General features: G+C 40.0%; 1 protein-coding gene across 1 annotated transcript in view; it reads right to left on the reverse strand.

Annotated features, from left to right (window-relative positions):
• The window catches only part of DMXL2 (Dmx like 2), a 1,902,820-nt gene that overhangs the window by 986,751 nt on the left and 888,388 nt on the right, over positions 1-27,681 (reverse strand). The window contains exon 19 of the mRNA XM_044076363.1: positions 27,160-27,249. Within this exon, the coding sequence (XP_043932298.1) occupies positions 27,160-27,249 (90 nt within the window). The remainder of the gene's footprint in view (positions 1-27,159; positions 27,250-27,681) is intronic.

Genomic DNA, 27,681 nt, shown 5'->3' on the forward strand with positions numbered 1-27,681 from the left:
AGAAATGGCTCCTGAGGATATTCTTAGCAGAATGGAAAGAAAGGTGTATCCCAGATGAATGCAGAATAAGCATACAAGTGCTAATTTTCAAGCTCAAAGGGAGCGCTCACAACTGTGGACAATATAGATGCATTAAACTCGTCACACTGCATGAAAGTTAGACAGGATGAATGCTAAATGAATACATACAGTAGTAGAAAGATGGGAGATGAGCAGTTCAGAATCAGATCAGGATGCAGCAAAATTGACCTGATGTTTGCAGTGAGACAGACACTTGATAAAAAGCGAGCAATGAGGAGAGTCCAACTGTGTATTCCTAAACAAGGTACCTAGAAAGTTGATTTGGATAGTCCCGCTGTGGTTCAAAGCCCCAGAAACACTGGTAGAATTAATACAGGCTATGTATAAGGACCCAATGATTAAAGTACAAACAATGTTTGGTCTCACAGACATTTTCTCAGTGAAAAAGGGTGTACATCAATGTTTAGCTCTGACACCACTGCTGTTCATACTAGCGATGGACTACATTAGCCAATAGGTCAGAGGAGACAGATCAACAAAGTTGCTGTACGCAGATGATGTGGCATTACAGTCAGACTCTGAACAAGAACTTTAGCAAAGGATAGGGGAATGGAATACAAAACTGAAGACACACAGGAAGAAACTGAGTACAGATAAGACAGTTATAATGGCAGCAAATGGTAAAATTAGAAGTTGAGAATTGAGATAGAAGAGAAAATAGTGGAACAGATTAACAGCTTCAAGTATTTGGGAGGGGGTGGTTAAAGAGAAGAGAGGCCATACTGAGGAGGTCAAACCTTCAGAGGGGATGTAGCTGACTGGCAGATTGTCAGGGGTAGACTATATGACAGAAGAATGCAGAGAGTTGAAAATTAAGGTTTACAAAACAGTGGTGAGTCCAGTATTACTGTATGGTACATAAACTTGGGCTGTAAAGGCAGAGCAATTGAGGAAGTTACAGGTGATGGAGATAAAGTATCTGAGATGGTTGGATATGATGCATACTCTGGGACAAACAACGAAATGAGGACATAAGAGCAGAAGTCAAAGTGGCGTCAACTGCAGAGAAGATCAAAGAGAACAGATTACAGTAGTTCAGGCACATGTGCAGAAAAGCAGAAGACAATTTGGTAAAGAAAATTTAGGATACACAAGGAAGAATGCAAGAGGAATCAAGTGCATCCAGCAAACAGGTGGATGGATTGTGTGATGGAAGATCTGTGACAATTGGGCGTGAGTGTCGGAGAAGGCATTAAACAGAGAGAGACAGTGACAGCTGACATTGACACCATGGGAAAAAAGGGAAAGACAAATGGGAAAAAAGGGGTGCATGATGATGACCTGATGTACTGGTATAGCAGTCTGAATTAGTCAGTTGTAAATCACTGTGAAAACCTGCAGATGACAGACTTGTGCACTTTGAGATGCCTTTTTGAATCTCAGGGAATATAAGCAACACAATATGGTATATTGAATCTGTCTCCCAAGCAGCAGATCAGGTCACTACATTTTAAGAAAAGTTTTGCATCCCTTCACAGCACTACAAAAAATCATCAGTGCACTGGGTATACTCACCATTAAAACAGTTCTTTTATTAACACAATCATTCCTATTCTTCTTCTTTCAGCTTTTCCCGGTTAGGGGTCGCCACAGCGGATCACCTGTCCGCTCACGATTGGCAGCAGAGTTTTACAGTGTTGAGTTGCCAGCCCAACGCCCAACCTTTCATAGAAGGCGTGCGCGCATGCACACACACACGCACACACACACACACACACACACGCACACACACACACGCACACACGCACACACACACACGCACACACGCACACACACACGCACACACACACACACGCACACACACACACACGCACACACACACACACACACACACACACACACACACACGCACACACACACACGCACACACACACACACACACACACACACACACACACACACACACACACACACACGCACACACACACACACGCACACACACACACACGCACACACACGCACACACACACACGCATGCCTAGGGCCAATTTAGAGTGTCCAATCCACCTACAGCATGTCTTTGGGATGTGGGAGGAAACTGGAGCACCCGGAGGAAACCTACGCGACCACAGGGAGGACATGCAGACTCCACACAGAAGGCACCCCAGCCAAAAATCGAACCGGAGAACCTCTTGCTGTGAGGTAGCAATGCTAACCGCTGCACCACTGTTGCCGCCCATTAACACAATCATTGCTGGGAAAAATAATAATATGACTGGGAATTACCTGTCAGCAAACTTCACTGCCCTGGCCTTATCTTTTTCATTAGCTTCATATCCTGAGGTATGTAGCCATAGCCTTCAGCCACAGCTATTACAGACAGAGAGACAGGACATTACAGACAGAGAGACATTATCCCTTTTCTTTTTTAGTGCCTAAGAAAGGGCAGAGAGAGATAGTGCACCAACAAATTCTCTTGAGAAGATTGAAGGAGCCTTGAAACTCTAAACCAGCCCACTTAAAAACATACAATACATAAAAGGAGCTTTATCAAACTATTACTATATACCTCTAAAACAAAGGAGTGTACTAAGATCACAGCACAACAATGAAGGAGTTAACCTTTATAATACAGCCAAACACACTAGCAACCAACAGGTCTATAACTGGTACTCACCAATTATTCTTTTATTTGAAAGACTACAGTATACACCTCCAAATGTATTACGCTCTTTGTTGCAGGACATCATAATATGAGTAGGAAACTACCAAACAGTATACTGTCTGCTACCAGAAATGGCTAAAAGGTCTACAACTAGTCCTGTAGCTCACAGTAAGCAAATCCTGCTCTGCTCCTGCTACTTCTACAATCTACCTGACAGACTGAGCCTTCGATCCTAGTTGAATGCAACTTAAAAGTAATGAATAACTTGATCCTTTCAAAATGTTTATCTAGTAATATAGAAACCACATTTTTCTTCTCACATTTTACAAAAAAAAGCTTATCAGACTGATTGGCTACTGCTTTCAATACTGTGTCAGACTTCTTTGCAGACATCTACAATATATAAAATTATGATGCACATACTCTCTTCTTTTGTAAATAAGGCAGGCAGATGGATGTATTGACTCAAATACATTTTAAAAGTAGTACACTTAATCACTGTGCAACTTGTAAAAAGGTAAATAATCTACTTCCTCTCATTTAGTACCCTCAATGCTGCTTGTCAAGACCACACAATTACAGATGGAGGGGAACAGTCCCATGTACAGAGATGGGTCTGTTCCCCTTCCTTTATGATTATGTGAATTCTGAATTGATATATACATATAGAGCTAACAAGTGTGGAGTACATTGTCTCCCATACGGAGGGGAATGAACAGTCATTTGTTTGAGTTTGGCTAACTGGCAGTTAATAGAGTATTATGGGTAGGATCTATTAATGAACTGCTTCCTGCTGTTTAGGATTTGATTCCCTCCACCTGCATTTACCTACTGTGCAACTCTAGGCAAGTCATTTAAACAGACAGTGATGGGGGGAAATTAGGTTAGGCTCCTCAATGGTTTCCTGAAATGCATACCTAGTAACTACTTATGAACCAGTCAACTATAAACATATCTGTTAAGGAGGAGTTCACTTGACAACCTGGCTTTCAGACACTTTAATACATATTTGCAGCCTCGACAGCTGAAAACTCAGTGAGGTACAGCATGACAAGTTTGTTGTCAAAACAGGGAAAGAAATCCTAAATTTCTGAAACTTTGTGAACATACAAGAAAGACCTGTTTTCAGAAACACCCTGCCTTTATAGAATACTGCGCATAATTAACATTCACATATTAAGGTTTGCAGTTATGAATTCCTTTTGGTTGAAGTAACAGCTACAAAGAAAAGTTTTTCTCAAGAGAAATACATTAGTTTCAACCTTGAATGACAGCAGATTAAAGTTATTCATTCAAAAAAAAAAGTTCCATGTAGGAGACAAAGGATATATAGAATTGACTCAAAAGAAAAATGCTTTTCAAGGACTGTTTTACAGCAACAAATGAAACCATGGGAAATAAAGGCATGCAACTAGAAATAGCTGACAAGCTTTAAGAAGGATCTGGCAAAGCTAGCATTATATGAACTACAAATACACTGCTAGACCAGTGGGCCTGAACATGATGCTAAATCATTGACTTGATCATTCTACCCAAATAAAATTTGATTCATTAAGGCAGGTATGGTTTTCTGGTGGCAGGCCTTTTAGGCTTATTTTACAACAGATTACACCTCTGGACAGAAAATATTTCTGCATGCTGGCAACCTAATATGTTCTACATTGTCAGAATAAAAGGAAGATCTCGATGTAGAAAGTACAGTTGTGTAAGGAAACTTATCATAATCGTAAATGTTTGAATGCTCACAGCTGCAGTAGCCTAAGCTATGTATGGGGTTAGATCCTGCCAGCCAGCTTCCAAAGCTTCAGGGCAAATTCCATCTCCATAAACCGCTCATCAGCTCGAAGTGAGCTGACTAAAAAGCGAGATTTTGGCATCAAGCCCTTCAGAGCTTTCATGCCACGAGAGAGAGAGAGACTGAATCCAGAAGGGACAATGCTAAAAGCAACAAAAAAATAAAAGGCCACACCCTAGCAAAAACAGCACACAAAAACAAGGGGGAGGGGTGTGAGGGAGCAGCTACTGCAGCAGTGATCATTCAAACATCTACTGTTGTTATAAATTTACTTAAACAACTGTACTATGTTCATCATATTGATCACTTCAGCAGTAGCTTTAACTATATGGGTAGATTACCATAGCTTACAAATTTTGGGAGGTGGAAGAACAGTACAGGAGACCCTGGAGAATGTTCCTAGCAAATCACCTTCTAGATGTAGAGAAAGAATAAAACGTATAGTACTTCATTAAAGTATGTACATAGGACCAAGTTGCTACTTCTAGAATACTTCTAGATTCCAACCCTTTCCAAAAAAGACACAGATGAAGGGTCAAAAAGACATACAGAAACATTCCTGTCCAAGGAAAATAAAAAGCATCTGTCTTTCCAATCTTCTTGCATAGAATCATGAAGTAGAATCTTTCCAGCTGATTGTTCAGAGAGGAGGCAAACAGGACTACTTCAGGAATTCCCACAGGTGGATTAAATCTTGGAAGACCCCCTGATCTAGTTCTATTTATTTAGTCTTCCCTTGTCTTCCTCAGCTTGTCTGCTAGACAGTTTTGCTCTGACTGAATGTAGGATGCTTGTAGAGCAAGAATGTGCTGTGAAGCAATAGGCCACGCTAACATAGCTAGTCTGCAAAGGGGATACAACCTGGTTCTCCCTTGCTTGCTGATGATGTACCACATAACTGTGGTAGTCTGTACCAACTTGAAGAGGTCCCGGGGACCAAAGATGATTCAGAGAGTTGAGTGCCTTGATCAGGGTAAACATTTCTTTTATATTTATAAACCCTGAGAACACTGCTGCTTACATGGAACTCTTCATATAAACCCCATACAAGCATGCGAGCAGGTGCATACAGGCAGCTGTACCCACAAGGAAGAAGTACAGAACCAGCTCAAAAAACAAAAAAAAACAAGCAACCCTGGTGGAATCACAACATCAACAGGCTGTACAACAGAAGGAAGAAAGTCATAGTTAAAATAAGGAGGTGCAGTTCTCAGCAGGATAAGAGCGCTCTCATCAAACTAAACTAACAGCTCAGTGGACAAATAAAATCTACCAAAGACAAATTTGAGGTAAACTTGGCCTCCCAGACCAAGGAAAACCACAAGGCATTCTTTTAGCTATGTCCCAAAACCTTGAATGCAAAATGTAAAATGCAATTTATCTGCAGAGCTCATTGTTAATGGAGCCACCTATAATGAGCCAGAAAATACAGCAAACCTACTGGCAGACAAATTCAGCTCTAACTTTACCCTTCTCTTACCCTCAACCCTCCTCAGGAAATACCATCAAATATAACTCCCCTACTATCACTACGGGACAGGCCCTCAATGCGCTCTCTATGGCAAGATCACTGCACTGATGGGCCCAGTCAATATCCAAAGATGTCTTCTAAATAGCATGAAACATGACCTATGAGGCCCTCTGGAATTGCTACTTAACTGTAGTCTCCAAAAAGGCTTTGGGCCTCATGAATGCAGAACAGCAAAAGTCCCTCTGCACAAAGGTGGGTCATCTACAGACCCTGGAAACTACAGACCCATAAGTCTCACTAGTCTCATATGCAAAAACCATGGAAAGAATTATCACAGAAATGATCAATAATGACAGAGGAAACCTCTAGTCACTTGATCCAACCCATTTTGGGTAGGTCAAGGGCAGGTCATGCCTAATCAGTCTAGTGGACTTATTTGAGAAGGTTTCCAAAATAATGGAGGAGGGCAAAACAGTTCACACTACCTTCCATGACCTGGCCAAAGCATTCAACAAAAGACCCAACTTGGGTATTGCTGAAAACCTCAAAAGGTTAAATATAAACCCTTATGTCACCCAGAGGACAGACAGCTGTCTCATATACAGGACCCAGGAAGTTAGAACTGGGGAGGCCACCTCTACAAAGAGGTCAAACACAGAGTCCCTCAGGGATCGGCCCTGGGATTGTACCTTTTTGGTATTTAATTCTCTGAAGTCTACAACTAACAACTAAGATAAAAATGAAGGTTAATGAAGTAAAAATGAGACACTGGTGCTTCCCCACCTACCTGTAAAAAAGAAGAATACAGGCCAAACGAATATGCTTGACTATATTCTTACTACAGTATCCAGAAACCTTCAACCTCTGTTGGCATTATAGCAGATTCATTTAACAATTACCTGCCTAAATTTGCTGTGCAGCATCATAAGTGTCCAGATGAGGAAGATGATATGCTACTCAGCAATCTGAGGAAGTTTAGTTCTGTCATTTCATAACTGATGTCCTTAATGCTGTGAAATGGGCTCCACCATATGCACTGCCATCTGCTAATGCTGCACACTAAATTTAACAAATGATTTCTCAATACTTTTAACCACAAGTACTCACTTATGCAAGAGATTCAGCAGGCCAGTCTTCTCTGTATATATTCACAGAGCAAATTCACAAAGTTGTAACAACATTCATAGCCTGTCTTTGACAATTTCACTAGACTATTTGCAGCATCTCTGACTTTTGTAAAACCAAACCTCAAAATTATTTTATCAAATACCATAAAGAGAAATATTCAGTAAAAGATGCACTGCTAACAAGTAAAAATTAGTTACTATCTGAAAAAGTTAAACTACAAGAGTACTTGATTAGCTATATAATCCTGGACACAGCTCTAACCTATGTCATTTCCTCATGTTACCAATGGTAAGACTGTAGAAAAACTGTACCACACTTTCGTGATAATGCCACGAGATTAATTCCAAGTAGTACATGTTGCATCTTATGTCTCTCATTCATCAGGAATATGCAACTCTCTCAATTCAAACTATCTCAATGTGTGCAGTATACAAATTTATACACCAGCTGAAACAGGGATTAGTCTCAGTTGATAAATCAGGAGATGAATTTCTCTTAGTCAGCACTAGTGTCACTGCATTCCCAGGACTACACTCATCTGCCTCTCAATTCAGAAAGGACATTTTTTCCCTTGATATGGAAGCAAACTTTAGCTGTAGCACTGCATAAAGATGAAACCTCTGCTCTTAATCATTACCATCCCTTTGGTATTCCTTCCCATCATAGTACAATTTTAGAAAAAGTTATTGCATTCATAACTACTATAACATTTAAATAACTAAAATCCTATCTCTCCTTTAATACGGTGAGAATAACAAAAGGTAATAGCCTGAGTCAAACATTTGGAAGCAGTCTGCTTTCTCACAGACTCTCCCTTTTTACCTTCACAAGAAATGTATTTATTTAACATTTATTAACTGAGAAAGTCCGACTTGGAAAGAAGCCAATTTTCAGCAGAGGCCCAGGGAGAAATGTTCCATACACATGTCTTTATAACGTGGGAGGAAACTGGAGCACCCAGAGGAAACTCACACGAACGCAGGGAGAACATGCAGACTCCGCACAGAAGGCACTCTGGCCGAGAATCGGAGAACCTCTTGCTGTGAGGTGACAATGCCACCGCTGCACCACTGCGCCATCCAGTGCCTGAACTGGGTTATTACTAGCTTATTTATCTCAATAAATGTAGTGCTGGTGGAGCAAGTGCTAACACCACTATTTACAAAATTTAAAATCAGCCACCTAACAAGGGAAGGGACAGTATTATGCTTCAAATATGTCAAACATTCAATCTCTTCCACTAAGCAGGCACTGAAAGAGAGTTTTACACTGTCACTTGTGAAATAAAAATAAGATTACCAGGAACCCAACATATTAAACTATGACAAGTTATTATTTTTGAGTTTTTTAGTATTTGAAATGTAAAACTGGTAAACAGCAGGGTATAATGGACAGGTCATGCTGTGCACCAGTTTGACAGAAAGGCAACAGCTTTGATTTGGCTAATGCAGGAATTTTGATAATACAAGCTAAGAAATATTGCTTATTCTTCTTTAAAAGATGCAATTTTATTATTCTGTTCTTCCAAAAGCTCAGCAAAAACTACCTTTGATTAATATTATGATTATATGTATGACAACTTGCAGTGCAATAACCCCAAAGACTATGCATTATATTCAGGTTGCACTATCTGCAGCACAAAGTCTTTGCTTTCCAGCCTGAAAAATGAATGCCTATTAAAAAAACTGTACCTTAACACAACATTCAACTTCTGAATTGCACCATGGTTAGGATGTTTGCAAGAAAAAGAATTTTTAACCCACAGCATAACTTACAATGAATAACTGATGTGCACATCTGAAAGATTTTGTGCTGTCAAGAGTAACCTTTCTTCCTCATTTTTAGGTTCAGAAAGACAATGAGGAGATGAATAGTTTGGCTTAACGTAAACTCTGATAACACTTTAGGCGCAAAAGAAAGATTAATTTTCAAAGAAACCCTGTCACTGTGGTAAAGGAGACAGGAATCAATCACAATAAGAGCTTGTAACTCCGGTATTAAATTTTCGATTTTAAGAACCTCAAGTCAGACAGATGATCTGGTTGAAATGGAGAAAGTACTAATCTCTCTAACACAAAATTAAGAACCCAAGAAGCAGTCACAAGTTTTCTTGGAGGTTTCTTATGAAAAAACAATTTCAAAAACATTTTGACATGAGAATGTCTTGAAAGAGGAGGATCCATGGATATACTGAAATGGCCAATAAATGAACACTGACACAAGAGTAAAAAAGGCCAAAGGAGAATAACTAACACAAGCATTGGAAATTCAGAGAAACATTAGCTGTGAATGAGTGCTAGTTATGTTGTTTGCACCAACATGAAAACCTTTTTCATTTGCTAATACACGATTTTCTAGATGCAACCTTTCTTGCCCCCATTACTACCTGCTGCACATCCTCAGTAAACAGGTGGCTACAGGGAATTAAGACCCTATCATCCAGATACAGGGTGTCTGAAACACCCCTGTTCCCAAGTGAGTTGATCCCATTCTGTAAGGAAGCTTGCGGTAAATGCCCCTAGACATTTCTAAAAGGGATAAAGTACAGTTGTGTACACTTAACATAAAAGTAGATGCTTGAGTGTATTTACTGTTACAGTCATACCTGATGGGATTTCCTGCCAAAGAAGCCTTTGTCTGGCCCGACTACCACAGAATTTTCTCCTTCTCCTGAAGTCAGCTGATGCCCTTACTGACATCAAGTCATCTGGGTATAAAGGGTGTCAGCTAGCACCATAACCTCAGTACTTTCTTGTCCCCAACAGGTAGGAGTCCCCTAGCAGGTCCTCAAGGTCAACAGCATAAGCTCAGAAACTCCAGAGTATGTACACAAGAGGAGAGAACAACCTGGGACTACAGAGGAGAATAACCACCCAATCTCATAGGCAAGAGGGGAATGAGGAAGGGAAAGAACTACAACAGTAGTTCAACATCTACATTAACATTTATAGTAAGTGCGCACAACTGTACTATGTTCTTTGTGTTTCACTGCTGCAGTCACAACTGATGGAATGGCTCCCAAAGCTAAAAGGAGGGTGGATGACTAGATTAAGGACAAGCTGAACTTGAGAAGGTTGGAAGGTGATAATGTCTGGTGAAGGTATGCACAGAGGACCAGGGAGCAACTTCCAAAATGTCCTTAGTGGCCACCCCTCTAAGAAAAGCAGTAGATGTAGCAGTAGCCCTAGTGGAGTGTGGTCTCACATGGTCTGGAAGCTTCTTTCCATTATGGTTATAGCAAAACAAGATACAGTGGGAGATCCATTTGGAGATTGTTTGTTTAGAAACTGATCTCCCCTCAGAGCTACAGGCAAAGGCCACAAAAAGCTGGTGAGACTTCCTGACATTCTATGTTCTGTCCAAGTAATAGCACAGTTGCCTATGCACATCCAAATTATGAAGGATTCTTTCCCCTATGTTTTGAGGGTTAGGAAAGAAGACAGGCAAATGGATGGTTTGGTTTAAAGAAATCTCTGTAACCACTTTAGGCAAAAGAAAGGATTGGTACTAAGGGAGAATCTATCAGAGTGGATAGTGATGAAAGGCTCCACACAGATAAGGGCCTGAAGCTTAGAAACCCTTCTAGCTGAAGTACTGGCTAGTAGGAAAGCTGTCTTCCAGGTCAGGAAATTAATACCTGAGGAGGCAGCTGGCTCAAAAGGTGGGAGGGTGATATTCTCCAAAATGAAACTGCAATCCCAGAGGGAAAACAGGAGGTTTCCTTGGGGTCTAATATGGATAACCCCTCTCAGGAACTGTTTCATGAGAGGATGGGAGAAGAGAGGGGGTTGAGTAAGTAGATAAGTTGTTATTGCTGAAGTGTGAATTTTTAGAGGAATAAGAAAGTCCTTTTGCAAAAAGTCTTGATAAGTATGAAAAGTTCACAGGCATGTGAGTCTATGAAATAAATAGTAAATGGAAGTTTTTATAGATGTGTATATAAATATATATATATATATATATATATATATATATATATATATATATATATATATATATATATATTATATATATAATAAAAAATTGTTTTATATATAAATATGGATATGGAAGATAGTATGTTATAAAAAGATTTTTTAGTGAATTGTCATGCATTTTAATACAATGTTTTAAGTATTTTTTACAACAGAAGTTTTTAAATTGGAGCATGTTGCACTTTAAGTATTTTACTTTTTGTTAATAGGCAAAGTGAATGATGTCACAATTGTAACAGAGTATTTAAAGGGGGAAAATACTGGGAGAAAGAGATTCTGATGAAATCCCTGGGCATAGGGAAGAAAGCGCTCAATCTTTAGTGTGTGTTGAATTTGTTCAATAAAGAAGACTGTGAGAGAATTCAGCTGTAGCAGTGTATTTTTCATAGTTGGTTGTGGATTTTATACACAGTTTGGCTCATTTTGGTGTTTATAGAAACACAATCATGTTTGTGGGGAATGGTCCGAGACTTTTGGGTATTGATAGTGAACCCCCGAACCCCCATGAAGCCAGGATCACTTGTGTGTACAGCAGATCTCCTTTCAGTTTTTCTATATCTATTGCCTGAATGAGGTAGTCATCTAAGAAGGGGTAAATCTGAATGCCCGTTGACTTGCAGTACGCTATTACTGAGGCTAGGCATTTTGTGAAAACCCTTGGTGCAGTAGTCAAGCCAAAGGACAGAGCACATAATTGATAATGCCTCACACCTGCTCTAAAGCGCAATAACATCATTTGAGATTTTTCTATGGAATGTGGAGGTATTAGTCCTTTAGATCTAATGTTACCATGGAAGTGGTGGGAAAGATCATGGCAGTGATCATGGCAGTAGTTTTAGAAGTGTTAGCATTTTTAAGGGCCTCTGCTGAAAATGGGCACTTTCTGACTTAGTCAGACTTTCCTGGTAAACAAATGTCAAATAAATAAATAATAAACTGAATTTTGGAACCTGCAAGAATCGTTTGAGTCTTGACAGGTCCAAAAACAGCCTCCAGATACCCTCTTATCTGGGGACTATGAAAAGCCTTGAGTAAAAATATTTTCCTTGTAATTAATTTGGTACTGGATTCAGAGAACCTTGGGTGCACAGGAGCTGTATTTGCTTTAAGGCCTTTGACTTTTGGTTTGGTGGAATATCAGGGAAACCTGGTTGAATTAGAGGCTGTTTGTAACTCTTTGAATGATTTTCAGTACCCACTGATCCCTAGTAATGACAACTCAATTCTTCAGGAAGAGGGACAGCAGTCCTACTAGACAGAGGGGTTAAGAAGAGAAAAGGGAGTGTCATGGAAGAGTCATGATTGTTCCCTGCTGGGTCCCTGGTGGTGGGATCCCACAGGCTTATTGGAATTGGCACAGTCTTGGAAGCTGGTACTGCCTTTGCCTCCTTTCCTTTCAAAGCCACCTATGTCTAGGTTTACACTAGGAGGCTGGAAAGGACCAGTGTTTGCTAGGTAATTGTGGCTGAAGCAAGAAGGTTGAACTTGAAGAAAGTCCTTGATCGTTTCCATGGAATTGGCCTTATCCTCCATCTTCTCAAGCACAGCTTCAAGCATTGGGGACAAAAAGAAAATCTTTGCCCAAGGAAGCATCCAACAGACTGGATTTGATATGTTCAGGGAGGAACTGTTATAATGGATCCTATGGCTGCTGTCCTGCTGGAAGCTTCCACAGCATCACTGTTACAGTGCAATGAGTGCTTAGCTACTTGACAGCAAGAATTGCATAAGTCTATCAGTTTCTTGGAGAGGGGCTTATTTTAAATCCACACCAGTTTTTGCTTCATGTGGTCTAAACTGGTTTCCTGATGCTTCATCATATGAAACTGGCAGCTCAAAGCCCTCATGACAAAGGTACCAGAGGTACAGACTCTCTTTCCAAACTTGTCTAAAGATTTGCTTTCTTTGTTAGTTGGCATGGAACTTTTGGAGGTACTAAAATTAACTCCCTTAGGGCCCTGAGTCACAACTTCATGGTCTGTTACAGTGTTCTTTTAAAAGTGTCTATGGGAATCCAGAAACCTGTAAAATCTATCAGGTTTCTGAGGGGCTAGGGGAGGGTTCTGGTTGCAATGAACAATCCAGCAAGACATCATCCACCACCTCTAACACTGGAGGGATGGCAAGAGGTTATGCTCAGAGAGACTTACAAACTCCCTAACCCTCTTCTTGGATTGTGAATAATCCTGTGCTTCCCATCTAATGTGTTCCCTCAGGGTATGTAAGGTCTTCCAAAAGGAAATGTCCTGGGGGAGGGGCTAAGGCTAGGTTCTCCTTAGAATCTGAATCCCCATAGGAGGCAACAGATAAACCTTCCTCAAAGGTGTATTCATCATTATCCTCTTCAGAATCAAAAGAATCAGAAGACTCCTGGGGGAAACATTCCTCTTTCTTTTATGAGGAGAAGATTCTAGGTCGGAACTAGGGAGAGAGGAGCATCTGGATCTGACCATGGAGATTAAATCTTCAGCAAACCTAACTAGGTTTTGTTGATACATCTTGCTTTGGGAGTGGAAGCCAGAAGGCCTCAGCTGGGGCAAGCTGGATGCAGCCTCTTAATGTGAGAACTTAGGTTTAGGCCAGACGGCAACATCTGCACTAAGTCCAGGACGTAGATGGACAGCTGAATCCAGAGGATGGTAAACCAAAGCAATCTCCTGATGATGAGAGATGCTGGATATCCCTTCATCGGTTTGAGTGGTCTTTGGAAACTGGAACCTGCAAAGTGGCTCTCTGGATCCAAACAAAGAGCTAAGTCCTTCAGCTTGAAAGGAAGGAGAGGGACCCAATGGTGTATCAGACTCCATATGGATCTTGAGAGAGGCCTGTGTCGCAACCTCAGTCACCAGAGGGGACTACAGTGGTGTCTTACTAAAGTACTTAGGTAAAATCTCAGCCCTATGCTTGGCTGTTCTACTATTAAAGTGAGCACAGGACTGACAGCTAAGAACATCAAGTTCAGGGCCCAAACAAGTTACAGAAAAGTAGTGAAAGCCCTGTGTGGTATCTGCTTGCCACAGTGGAGAGAGTTATTAAATTTCTCTGACATTAGTCAAGAAAAACATAAGAAGTTCCCCAACAGGGTACTGCCTTCTTCTTCTTCTGGTATGCACTGACCGACGTACTGACTAGCACTCTGCTTCGGGCTCCTGCAGCAAGAAAGAAAGTACAGTTGTGTACACATACCATAAATGTAGATGTTCAATGTAGTGTTTTCATCGGTGGCAAAGAGGTCTATTTGAGGGGATCCCCATTTCTGGACTATGCTGAGAAATGTTTCTCCATGCAGCTGACACTCATGGGGATCCATTAAGTGTCTGCTGAGGTGGTCTGCTAGTGTTCTGAGTCCCAGGAAGGTACTGAGCCATAAGGTGCAACCCCATAGCATTGGCTGTCTCCCAGATCTACACTGCCAGCCGACAAAGAAAGTAGGAGTGGGTGCTCCCTTGTTTACGTACCACATGACTGTTGTGTTGTCTGTTTTGATAAGTAGGACCCCTGGCTTCCACTGATCCTTGAAGGCCACCATGCCCTTCTGTACTGCCATCAATTCCTTCTGAGTTATGTGCTTGTGTCTGAACTGCTCTTCCCATTTGCCCTGGAATAGGCGGTGTTGGAAATGGGTTCCCCAGGCTGTGTCTGATGCATCAGTGGTTAAGGTTGGCCCTGAGAGATGAACCTGAAGGGGAGACCATGGCCCTATGTACATGCTCATGCCCACCATGCCAATTCCTCCCTGAGGCAGTGAATTAGGTGGATTGGACTGTGATTGCTGGAACCACAGCTTCTTGAGGTACCACTGAAGCTCTGTCGTGTGAAGCCTGGCCAGAGGGATCATTAGTATACAAGATGCTATGTTGTCCAGTGCTCTGAGGAACTCCCTGGCTGAAAGACATTGCCTCTGCATAATGTCCTGGAAGTACTAGGTTAAGAAGGAAGCCTTGTTTGGGGGAAGGAAGGCCTTCTGGTGGGAGGAATCCAGCACAGCCCCCAGGAAAACTATCCTGATGGAAGGGGTTCTGTTAGATTTGCTGAGGTTTATGGTGAACCCTAGGGAAGAAAGCTGAGTCTGGGTGAAGACCAGCTCCTTGAGGAGCTTGGACTGACTTGTGGCCTGAAAGAGACAGTCTTCCCGATAAGGGTAAATCTGGATGCCTCTTGTTGTGTAGCAGGTGATCACAGGTGCCAGACATTTTGTGAAGACCTTGGGAGCAGCAGACAAGCCAAAGTGAAGAGCAGAGAATTGAAAGTGACTGGTACCTGCTCTGAAGCGAAGAAAACTTCTGCAGGATTTTTCTATAGGGATGTAAAAGTAGGCATCTTTCAGGTTTAAGGTGACCATTACAGCCTGAGCTGTGATCATGGGAAGAAGCTTTTGAAGAGTAAGCATTTTAAATTTAGTACTAGGAGGGACTGATTGAGAATGGACAGATCCAGGATAGAGTGCCAACAGCCTTCTTAAATGGAGGACAAGGAATAGCCAGGAGTAAAACCCTTTTCCTATCTGGTGGTGTGGTACCAGTTGCACAGACCCCTGAGAGCACAAGTTGTGAATCTGTAAAGTGGCCTCTGCCCTTTGGTTTTGTGGAACATCGGTGTAGCCTGAGAATCATAATGGTTCTTTGAAAGTGATCTTGCAGCCATTTGAGATTACTTCCAGAACCCACTTGTCAGAGGTGATGAGGGCCCAGTTTTCCTTGAATAGGAAAAGTCTTCCTCCTTATCTTTTTCCTATCTTGTCTGTGGTTGGGGGTGGGGGAGTGGGGGATTGGGTGAGGGGTGAGTCATTGCTGATTTCTGTTAGGGCTCTGTGGCCTAGAACTCCCTGGCCTGGGTATTCCTGAGGACCACTGCCTTGCCCGCTGCAATTGCTATTGCTGCCTATGAGGCTTTTCCCTTCAGGTCTTCCTCTTACTGGGTTTTGATTAGGAGGAAAAGGACCAATGCTTAGTGAGAAGATTCCTACTGAACCTAGGTGGATGGACTTGGAGGAAGTCTTTGACCATTTACATGGATTTTGCTTTATCCTCCATCTTTTTTTAACACAGCCTCAGCCTTTGGTCCCAAAAGGGAGTCATTATCCAGGGGTGCAAATAGCAGTTTAGATTTTACCTGCTCTGGTAATTTCTGTTCCCTAAGCCAAGCATGACTTCTGATGACCAAGCCAGAGACAGCAGCTCAGGAAAATGCCTCTAGGGCATCATATCCACAGTGCAAGGAGCACTTAGCTACCTGTGAACTGGAATGGCAGAGATCCAGCAATTCATTGGAGGCCTACTTTTCCTCCTAGTTCATCTAATACTGTTAAAACTGAAGTTTAACAAAGAAGTGTTCTACTCATATTGTGGAGGAAGATGTACAGAAACAATTATTCTTTTCAAGAAAATGAACTCATACTCTACAATATATTTCAGGAGTTGACAAATGGACAAATCATAAACACATATATATTTTTGTATTCCCTTAGGTACTAAGAAAGAAGTGATGGAACCAATATTAAGGGAAAATACTGTATTTCAGAAATTATTTTATTATTTATTTCGGTGGGGGACTGGAATGCTGCGTCTTCCCAGGGGAAAGGGGGGGGGTCAAACAAGTCATACAATTCCAGTACAAGGTAAATTTCAGGCAGCTATGTGAAGGTAAAGGGAAGGACAGATGGTAGTGTAGCTTGCACATGGGTCTACAGAGACTCATTAATACTGCTCTTTTAAATATCATTCTGTATTTAGCATTCACAAATTTGTATGTTTAAACACACTGATATCTGACAGAAGGGACAGACAACATGCTTAAAGTATTATCTGATTGTTTTCCTTCCAGTAAACCATAAAATTTTAACTTGACACTAGAGCAACTGTCTCTCACTGGAGAGTAGATGTGTGCTACTATAAGGGTAATGGGGTCTATATTATGTTATCACAAAAGCATTCCACCGAATGCCTTTTCATCGACCCATAAACAGCAAACAGCCAGTTATGCAAATGGCCAATTCAGCATTTTTTTCCTAGGCAAAAAAATTGCTTGGCCATCATCACAAATTTACCCCTTTCCCCACTGTAGTGTGATCTCAGAGTTGGTATATTTAGTTAGGGGGGTGTGGGGGGGCACAGCCCCCCATGTTTACATGTTTGTAGTGATGTGTCATTTCTCGTTGACCCAACGATTTTTTTCCCTAGGGAAAAATAATCTCTGAATTAGCCGTTCGCTTAACTGGCGGTTCGCTATTTAGGGTTCGATATAAAGGCATTCAGTGGAATGTCTTTTCGATAAAATATAGACTCAGGGTAATACATTTAGAACAGGAGTTAGAGATGGAGATCTTGATTGATGGGAACTTAAATCTGCAAGTTACAGAAAACATTACAATTCAAGATCAGCAAGATCACTTCATATCTATCTTGAAATAGTTTTAAAGGAATTTGTAGTGTGTTGTATGAAAATGGTAAATAAAATCTCTTACATCTTGAAACAAAATGTTAAGGTTACAACAAGCTCAAATAAGATGGGAATCATGGGTGGTGGAAGAGATATCTAGCTGTAAGGAATGGTTAAAGGCAATGCTAAGACTTTAAAAATGAACAAGAAAGAGTCCTCAGCTGGTCAGCTTGAAATCTTCTGCAAATGAGTTAAAGTATTTCGCCTACAGACTAAGACAGCACAAACATAAAAGTGCAGTTCAGAAGTTAAAAGATGAGGAGCTATGTAAGTTGGTGAATAAACAATGAGGGGTTTTAACTCCTTATTAAGGAAATATTATCAGAAACTATATGAAACTGAATAATCCTAATAATGTTAATCATAAGAAAAAAGAAAATTATTTGGAGGATTTAGGAGTAGCCTCTGTCTTCAGTAAGCTGAAGCTCTGAATTTAATGCAGCCAGAAACCATTGTAGAGATTAACTAGAATTTATTTGCAGTCAGTTTAATTGCAAGTCAATGACATTATGTTTAGACTGTTAACTTTAAATTTAAGGATCAGTTTTTATTTAATTTTCAGGTACTGGTAAAAATATATTAAAAATAGGAAATATGGAACCAAGCAGTTGTGTTACCAGTTACGATGTTTGGTTAGGATATAAAACACACTTACAGAGCCATACTATCAAAATATCAATACTTGACCACTACTATAAAATATTCATATTGATAGTAGTCAAAAGGCTAAATAAGTTAATGCTATCACTTAATCATCTGATTCAGACATGATCTGTATTAGGGAGAAGCATGGCAGACAACCTGACTAAAACTAGAAGAATTTTAGAGGATACCCATCTTAACAAATATAAGCTGGTGCCTGTAATTTTTGATGCTGAAAAAGTATCTGATAAATTGGATTGGAACTACTTATCTGAAAAGGACAGGCTTTATAAAACAGTTTATTAAGATGTTCTATATGCGGGCGTGTTTGCAAAGATTAAGGCAGGGCCAAGACTGTCTTGATAGTTTGTGATTAATCATGAGATAAAATAAAAATGTTTACTTTCTCCACTATCATCTGCGCTTTATATTGAGCATTTGGTAGATACAATTTAAGAGGGTGCCATTTCATTGATATAATACAGGAAACAGAGTAAGCTAGCTCCTTACATATAAGATTTGCTTTATATTTAGAAACAGTGGCAAAGAAATTAAGGGACTCAAATTCAAAATATAACCGATATGGTAATCAAGAAAGGTTTTCTTTACTTGCAGATGATATTATTTTGTGCCTGATAAATCCAGAAAAATAATATCTCAGTGTTTTTTAATGTTTTGACACAGTTTCAAGTCATTTGAGATAAAAAAACTAATGAAGATTAAAAAAAGGCTTCAGCCTTAAATTAAGTACCCACACACGAATTAGTTCAGCAATAACCATATTTATGGGGACACAATAAGATGAAGTTGTGATAGCCCCTCTTTACCCCAGGCAAGTAATCAAGGCCCCTCAATTCTCACCACTGAAGCAGGTGAGAGACAGTCACTAAAAACAGGAATGAATTTACACACAATTTCAAATGTAGCTCTCTGGATCAAGCACAATTTCCTTCATGAGCACACGGGGAACACACTCCACTGGGACTGGACTGTCTCTAGATCCCAAACAAGACTCACTTTGGAAAATTGTGTCCCAGTTCCAAGCATCTGACATACATACACACACACACACACACACACACACACACACACACACACACACACACACACCTGGGAAACGATGACACAGATTCCCCAGCTGTGTCCCCTCTCTCCAGTCTACAAGGTAGATTGCTGCCACCAGTCAAATACTCTAAGGCTCTTACAAACGGAAACCAATTACACTGTATCAAATTAATACTGATGTAAATGATACAGTGTGACTGAAGCAGTAAAGCATTTCGGAGTAGCCACAATATCACTAAAATAAGCACAACTACTCTCAAGATGTTAAAACTATTCATTAAGACACTAGCCACAAAGAAAAGGTATAAAATATTTAATAATGGATAATAAATTAGAAAACAGGACAATAATTAATATTTATCTACAATAAACATCAGAGTTTTCAGTCACAGGAAATATAAAAAAATAAAACAGTTGGACAGAATCTCACAGATGCAGAAAATAGAAATACTAAACTAATCTCACTGTACTTTTCCTAACTGAACTACAGGGAAACTGTCCCTAGCTAACTCAGTATCGCAAGGCAAGATATACTGCTGAGATGCTCACTTTCATAAGGCAAGATGAGATATTCCACACTGACTGAACTGTACAACTAACAACTACTGAACTGTGATAACTGACATAGATCTTTTATATCAGATTCCAAAGAAAAACAAAAACAAACTGCTGCTGCCAGAGTTCCGTCCTTCAGCTGGTTATAGAATGACATCACATCTAGTCACATGACTCTGGCACAATATACATTCAGAACTCTGTTAAGATTCTGTTGCAGCAATTTTAACAAAAGCAACTTTTACAAATACATTTTTAGAAGAAACATCTGTAAAAAAACAATGTGACAGTCAAATGATTATTTACAAAACTTCACCAGCCACGCTGGCATACAGCATACATGCATTCTCTTACTTCTCCTGGTACAGCTGGAATACCTCACATCACAGAAGTATTTAGCAGTACTGATTAAAAAGGCTTATGTCATGACAGCTAAGGCAACGTGGGAAGAGAATTAGCAAAATATAAACAAAAACTGAGAAACTGGAAGCTCTTGTTAATGGATATGGATAGCAAGTTACAAGCAGTGAAAATATTTTATTTTTAGTCTCTTTAGTTTTATATACAGGTCAGGCATATTTCATCAATCAATGGAGTTATGGATAATAATTACTTACAACTGAAGAAATTTATCTGGAAGAGGAAGAGGGCAAGGGTTAAATGGGATAACTTCATACTTCCATTAAGTCAAGGTGGTTTAGGATTACCTGATTTGAAGGGATATTTCAGAGCTGACAAAGCTGACAAACAGAAAGTTATAACTCAAAGTGAAATGGGATGATGATGAAGCAGGGGTAAATTCAAGAAATAAGGAGAAACCAGGATTTTAGATGCAGATCCTTAAAGAGAATGACAACAGTTATACAAAATATTATAATCATAAAGTAGTAGAAAATATTCAAGAACTAAGCCAACATGAGAATGGAGAAAGGAGATTTTCAGAAGGGATGACAAGGAATAGGCAAAAGGGTCTGAAATTTACAGTAGAAAACTGCCAAAAGAATACGGGTATTGGGAGAAAATAACTAGAGAGGGAAAGGTAATAGAATGGGATGAATCCAAAAAGACATCCGGACTGCAGGCTAGAGAATGTCTTTTCTACTAGGGATTGAAATCAGAGTATAGGCAAAGAGAAAGGGATGAAGAATCAAAAGTGAAAAACCTACTCTGGTAGAGTTTGTAGTTGAATTTGGAATAGAAGCTGATATTAAAAAAGGATAATTAATATGGCGCATAAAAATTTTGCATAATAACTACAATCAATCAGATGAGGTTAGTAAAGATTGGGAAGAGAGACTGGATAAGCAGTTTACAAGAGCACAATGGCAGGACATATGTATGGCTCCCAAATACGTACAAGGTCTAGAAGGTTTAGGATTTTTGCTTGGAAGTGTTTGCATAGGTATTTTTATACCCCAAGCAGACTTCAAATAATTTTTCTTCAGGTAAATGGCAAATGTTGAAGGTGACTAGGAACATATCCTTTTGAAGTGTAATGAGCTGGCAGATTTTAAAAAATTCCCTACAGAGTACACTGTTAAAAATACTGGGTGAACAAAAGGGTGTAACTAAGGAAATTATTTTTGAGCTGGGACACTGGATCTGAACTGCCTAAACCAACTAAGGCCTTGTTAAGTTTAAATCTGATGGCTGACAAAAAACACTTACTAGAAAAATGAAAATCAAAGTCTAAACCAACTGTATTTGAAGTACTGCACATTTTAACTCCGGCAAAAGAACTTAAGTGGGATCTTTAGAAAAGGGAAGGAGTAAATTACACAGAAATAAATGGAAATTGTGGGAACGATACATGCAGAATAATGTTCAGGAGAAAGAGTGAGGTTTAAGTTATACCAGGAATTGAGCAATTTATGTTATGTTGGACTGATGATAGTAATAAAAAAAGAACAAATGTGATGTACAATGTATGTAAATGGAAATGTTGAAATGGTTTGTTTTCTTTTTATATTAATGTACGTTTGTCTATATCTTCAATGATAACTTAAAAAGGTGATAAAAAATAACATTATATGGTGGGGCCTCTGTGGTTTCCTGGATTGTTTGAAGTGTACTACCCTCTAAGAAAGTGTTTATCTGTACAACAGAAGGGTAAGTAATGGCCCAAAGGAAGGCACACAATAGTAACAAAATGGTTACTTTAATGAAAGCATAATGGACATCAGTTTGGAAAACTTCTGCTAAACAATGCAAAATCAGCGGTTCTAATGCTACCAATAGTAACACGTTTCAACATTACAACAGAAGGAAATCCCTTTCACTTTGCTGGGCTTTCTGGCCCTTTCCAAAAGGCACAGTACACCCTTTGAGATTGGGCTCCTGAAGAGATTATCTATGCTGCCTGGAGGCTGGCATGACTTGTCTATACTAGGATCCATTCCTTTCAAGACAAAATTCAGGAAAAAGGAGGGCTGCCTCCCACCAACTGAGATGTATTAGCTGGGAAAACTTTGGTAATCTTTGCCACAAAGGGACCATCAAAATGAACATTTTCTTCCTTTCTATATTTTTTGAAGGACCCTGGGTATCAGAACAAAGGGTGCAAAGACACACAAGAAGATCTTCATGTCTACAGGATGGGATATTTTTCTTGGTGTCTGGCATGTATTTCTGGAGTAGAACTTCTTTATCTAGTAGTTGTAGTCCAATAGAAGCAGATCAGTTATTAGCTATCCCCAGTTTTGTGCCAGTATCTGGAAGACTTTTGTATTCAGTTTCCAATAAAAGTTGTTAAACATGGACTTGCTAAACGTATCTGCTTTCCATGTCTGGTCAGAAGGAATGATGGAGGTCTGAAGATGAATTCTTACTTGTGAGAATGTTTCTAAGGCCATCACTGTAGGTCTACACAGCCAACACATTTGGGTTCCCCCAAACTTGTTTATACAGCACATTAAACGTTATTTCAGGCAACACTACAGTAGAGTTTCTGAGCACCACAGTGTCTTGAAGACCATCACTGCAATTACTGGGACCACAGACCTTCTTGCACTGATGTGTTCCACACCAAATATATCTTGATACTTTGGTGAGAACCCCCCTCCCCCAAGTCAGGTCTAGAGCATCTGTGGTGAAGATCTGAGTATTTTGTTGGATTATAAAAGGCATGCCCTGGTTGCTTAGCACCTCCAGAGACCACCCAGCAATGTTCACAGATAACATTTTTCCCAATGGACGTACTGCCCATAAAGTTCTTATATAATATGGATTTTTCATATGTTTCTCATGTACAGCCTGGCCAAGGGTAACATAAAGACTGAAGTTTAAGGCATTTAGGTACACTCAGGATGGCATGGACATTTTATAGCCCAGGTCTGTAATAAAAAAAAAAAAAAAAAAAAAAAAAAAAAAAACTTTCTCAGGAAGACATTTCATGTTTCTGGTATCAGGTTCGGCTCTGACAGCCTCAAACCAAACTCTGGGCTAGTCAAGTAGTGCAAGAAATATTTTACAGACCTTTGCATGTCTTCCCTAAAACAGGCCTGAGGTAAGCAAAGACAAGGTTTACCTGGGTCCTGAGATGGGTAAATATTACTGCCACACACTTGGGAAATACTCTGATCACAGTTTAAAGACTCAAAGGCAAAGTGAATTTTAAGTATCTCTGCCCTAAATGTCAGAACTGCTAGTACTGTTTGTTGAATGGGTTGTGAAGATACAAATCACCGCGAGATCTAGGGTAACCAACAACACAAAAAGGCATTGGAAAAGTGCCTGAAGGATTAGCATTTTGAATATGGTCACCAGCAGAAATCTGCTTAACCCTGACAGACCCAATACTTGTCTCCCAGAAGGGCATTCAATAAAATCTATTTCCTAGCTGTTCTTCTGGAAACCACACTAACACTCCACAATGAATTAAATGACAAAGAATAGGTTTTGTTATGATATATAAATACATCTCCTGGAAGGGGGGGTGAAGGCTCTGTATTCTATTTTGCAAATTCTCTTTCAACGGAAAGCTTTTCCTTCCTAGGACTGGAGGGGGAACAGAAGAAGGAGGAAGTCTGTGCATGTACACTTGCCAATGTCCATCCTGAGTAGAAGAGGACTTGCCAACCCCCCATCTACAGAAGCTCATCTTTTTATAAATGTCAGTCTTAGACCTTATTCTGTAAAGGGGCTCCTAATATTCTTACTGTATATGAAAACATATGGACGGAACAGCTTTCTGACTGACTCAGTAGTTTTATAGATTCTGCTGGGCATACTTGCGCGAAAGTGCTTTAGACCGAAGAAGCACTTTCATGTAAGAATGCCTGCTGCAGAGATCGCACTACAATGGGGATACGGGAAAAATTCCCTTTTCCCCATTGTAGTGCGACCTCGGAGTGAGAATATTAAAGTAGTGGGGGGTGCAAGGGGGCTTGCCCCCTGCAAAAACGTAAATGTAGTGTATTTTTTTTTTAACACACTTTAACAAAAGCACTTTTACGGTGAAAGCACTTTCATTAAAGTGTGTTCGGTGATTGTGGATGCGGACTATTGAACTTTCATTCAATAGTCCTAGATCCATACATATATAAATATGTGTGTGTGTACAAACACACAACACACATACATATACATATAACATCTACCCTGAAAAGGAAATCAAACTGTTTTTTAAACAGAGCATGAAACAGCCGCCCCCTTAACCTAGCTTATCAGTGGCTGAATTCTAATCCAAGCATGCCTAGATATGACACTATGGTTGTGCTTCTAATGCATCTACTGCAGCATAACCATACTTTTAATGTCATGCTTACTAATCTCTGGTATCATTTGGGTCAGCTTCTTCAAGGATATACATTAAATTATCCACTACCCGATTCAGAAAATCCCTCCGATAACTTAATACAAGAGTCAGGCAATTTAATACCCAGACTGACAAGTTGGGTGAGATGTATGGCACTTTCTTGTACTCACTCAGTGCTTTACTGTCTATCATTAGGGAGGTTGCTTCTACCAGGTGTCAGCTTCCATCCTGTAGCAGCATGTATGAATACCACTGTGAGTCCAGTCATAGGACATTTTATACAGGTATTTACACATGTTTTGCTTATTAGAGGCAGGAGCTGTGAGTTAGGCTTGAGTCACGCTGCCTCAAACTTATTCTCAAAAGCCTGAAAAATTGGGGTGGGGATGCTGTAATCAGCCTAGGTCCCTGTCTACCTGGGAGGTCTAGGTGTCTGTTATGGGATTCTATGACCTCCATGGCTTCCAATTTAAAATGTTCTCTCAAGAAAATGAGCACCTCACTATAGGATATGTCTTCTGAAGGGCAGCCTCAAAATATGAGATCAACATCTTCTATAGCAAAGCCTAGTGGAAAAGAAAACTGTGTCATATAAGCTATTTTTTCATAAAGGAATGAATTTGATGAGTCAAGCCAATGAGATTCACTTCTTATCTGCTGAGAAAACCATTACAGAAGGTAAGGGTTGGATGACATGTAGATTAACTGTTATGTAGCCATATACACATTGTCAAACATCCTATAATCAAATTCAGCTGATACTGAGGGGTTAGCATCTGTAGCATCAGTCCTAGAGACAAGACAGTAATGTCTCTTCTCTGACAGTGGAAAAGATAAGAAAGCCCCCTAGCTCTTTTTTCCGCTAATATTATTCTTTCGGGCAAAGCCTCCTAATGGCATATTCAAAAAAGTAAAGACTGTCCATCCATCAAGGGTATCTGGAATCCAGTGTTTAGCCTGAAGGTCTTGATGCTTCAACTGATGTTTGATTAGCAACTGTCAAACAGATCCCACTGGCTGCCTCTTGACGGAATAACACAGGTGAAGTTACTGTTAAAAGAAGACCACAGACATGGGTTGAGCAAAAACATCTCCAGTTCTGGTACCCTCAGACCTCAGTGGGACTGCTGTGGTCACAAAAGCCTCATGCATTTTGGCCCCAGACTTTTTTTATGCCAGTATTTTTCAGCTTTTCCATTTTTTAAACTTTTCACTCCTTTTTGGATGATAAGACCCTTGCTTACATATTTACTTTTTAACAATTGTTTACCAGGAAAGTCCAACTTGGAACAAAGCCAACTTTCAGTGGGGACCCAGGGAGAAATGCTCCAGACGCATGTGTTTGTGACATGGGAGGAAATGGAGCACCCAGAGGAAACCCACATGAATGCAGGGAGGACATGCAGACTCTGCACAGAAGGCACTCCAGCTGGGAATCGAACTAGGGAACCTCTTGTTGTGAGGCAACAACGCTACCGCTGCACCACTGTGCCGTCCAAACTGACAGGGCCTTATGGCATGTGGAGGACAGTTTTTCATTAGAGGAGAAGCAGACACAATTGTTCATGCTACAAGATTCTTATTCTCAAGAAAGGGACTTAAATTTCCTGCCCAATGATGCATAATTAAAATGAAAGTGGTGCAGTGTTCACAGAAGGAGACACAGCATCTTTTTCTGTCAAGACAGTACAACTGGTAGTCCTTTGCAGAAATTCATCTTCCTTAACTGCTAGCTTTTCTGGGAAAAATGTGGACCTTGGAATTATCAGATATGCAATTCAAAGGTCAGTACAGTTAATATTTTTTTCAAGCAAAATAGTCTATTTAACCAACAAAAAGCTCCCAAAGTGGATATAACTATCCAACTGCTTCTTAAAGCATAAAAGAACTCAAAAATGGTGTGAGCAACTCCTTTCGGCTGATCATAACACAGACGCTGTAGACTACAGTAGGGGTTCAGCTTCGCTCAAGGGATTTCTGGAAAAGCCATGGAAGTCTGACAGGGAGGACAAATAATCTCCTATGGATAAATAATACTAGTGAAGCACAGAATCTAATAAGAAAATTATTGACCTATCTCTCTCCCTATTCATACTGAGGAGCCTCGGTAAAAGGAATCTTTTGTCGACTGTTTCTCTGCCTCACGCTGAGGAGGAGAGCTAATTATCCCCCAATGAGCACTTTTGGAAGAGACTACAAAAAACATTTTCTGATTCTAGCTTCTTGTAGAAACCATCCTACGACTTTTGAAAGTAAAATGATTAACATGAACGAGATGACCCAATGTGTAGACAGACTCATTCTGTGAACAATTAGTCAAACCAAGGTCATTGCTTAGAGACTAGTGTCCTACTACATTAGCAGGACAACCCTAATAAACATGCAAAACATTACAAGACAAAATTTTCTTTAAGACATCTGGCCTCTACCTTCACAAAAGGCCTAATCTACAGAAAGTATACAGTATATTTGATAAGGGATTCTTCTGCTAACTGGTAGACCACTATTTGGATGCTGATAGTCATAGCAGCTGCAGATCCCTTATGATGTAGCTAAAATACTGAAGAACTGATGGGGATAAACACATTATTTATAGTAGTTTATGCATCATAAAGATAATCAACATCTCTGCATATACAATGTACTCACCTGGCTGGTGATAACATCTAGTTCAATAATGCAGCCTGGCCGAGCTGTTGACTGCTGGCTAACAATGTTGAATACTTCACCAACAAGTTTCTAAAAGAGAAAAATATTAATAGTAAGTCTCACCCAAAACATACACAGTCCAGTACAGCTGATAATATCCATGTCTATATCTTGGTATCATTCTTCCAAAGGCATTAGACTGCAATGCTGTCTCTTCTGAAGGCAGCACATTACTTTCAGAGCTGAGGCTGCAAACTCCAGGCATGCAAATCTGGAAGCAGACAGCATCTTCCACCCATGAAACAATGAAATTAAAACCATAGATTCAAAAGTAATTATTTTCAATGACGATTGTTCCATCTCCATATATGTGCAGCTGGAAATGGGGAAATATCATCCACCCATGTAACACTGAAGCTACAGACACAGCTTCAGAAATTTAGAAAATTTGTAAACGGACAGTGGTCTTAGGTAGGGCAAGGATACTGTACAAATGTACATTCTTACACATGCACCACTCTG

Source organism: Protopterus annectens, chromosome 7.part0 (assembly GCF_019279795.1).
Source record: "Protopterus annectens isolate FY-2018-M chromosome 7.part0, PAN1.0, whole genome shotgun sequence".
NCBI classification, from domain to species: domain Eukaryota; kingdom Metazoa; phylum Chordata; order Ceratodontiformes; family Protopteridae; genus Protopterus; species Protopterus annectens.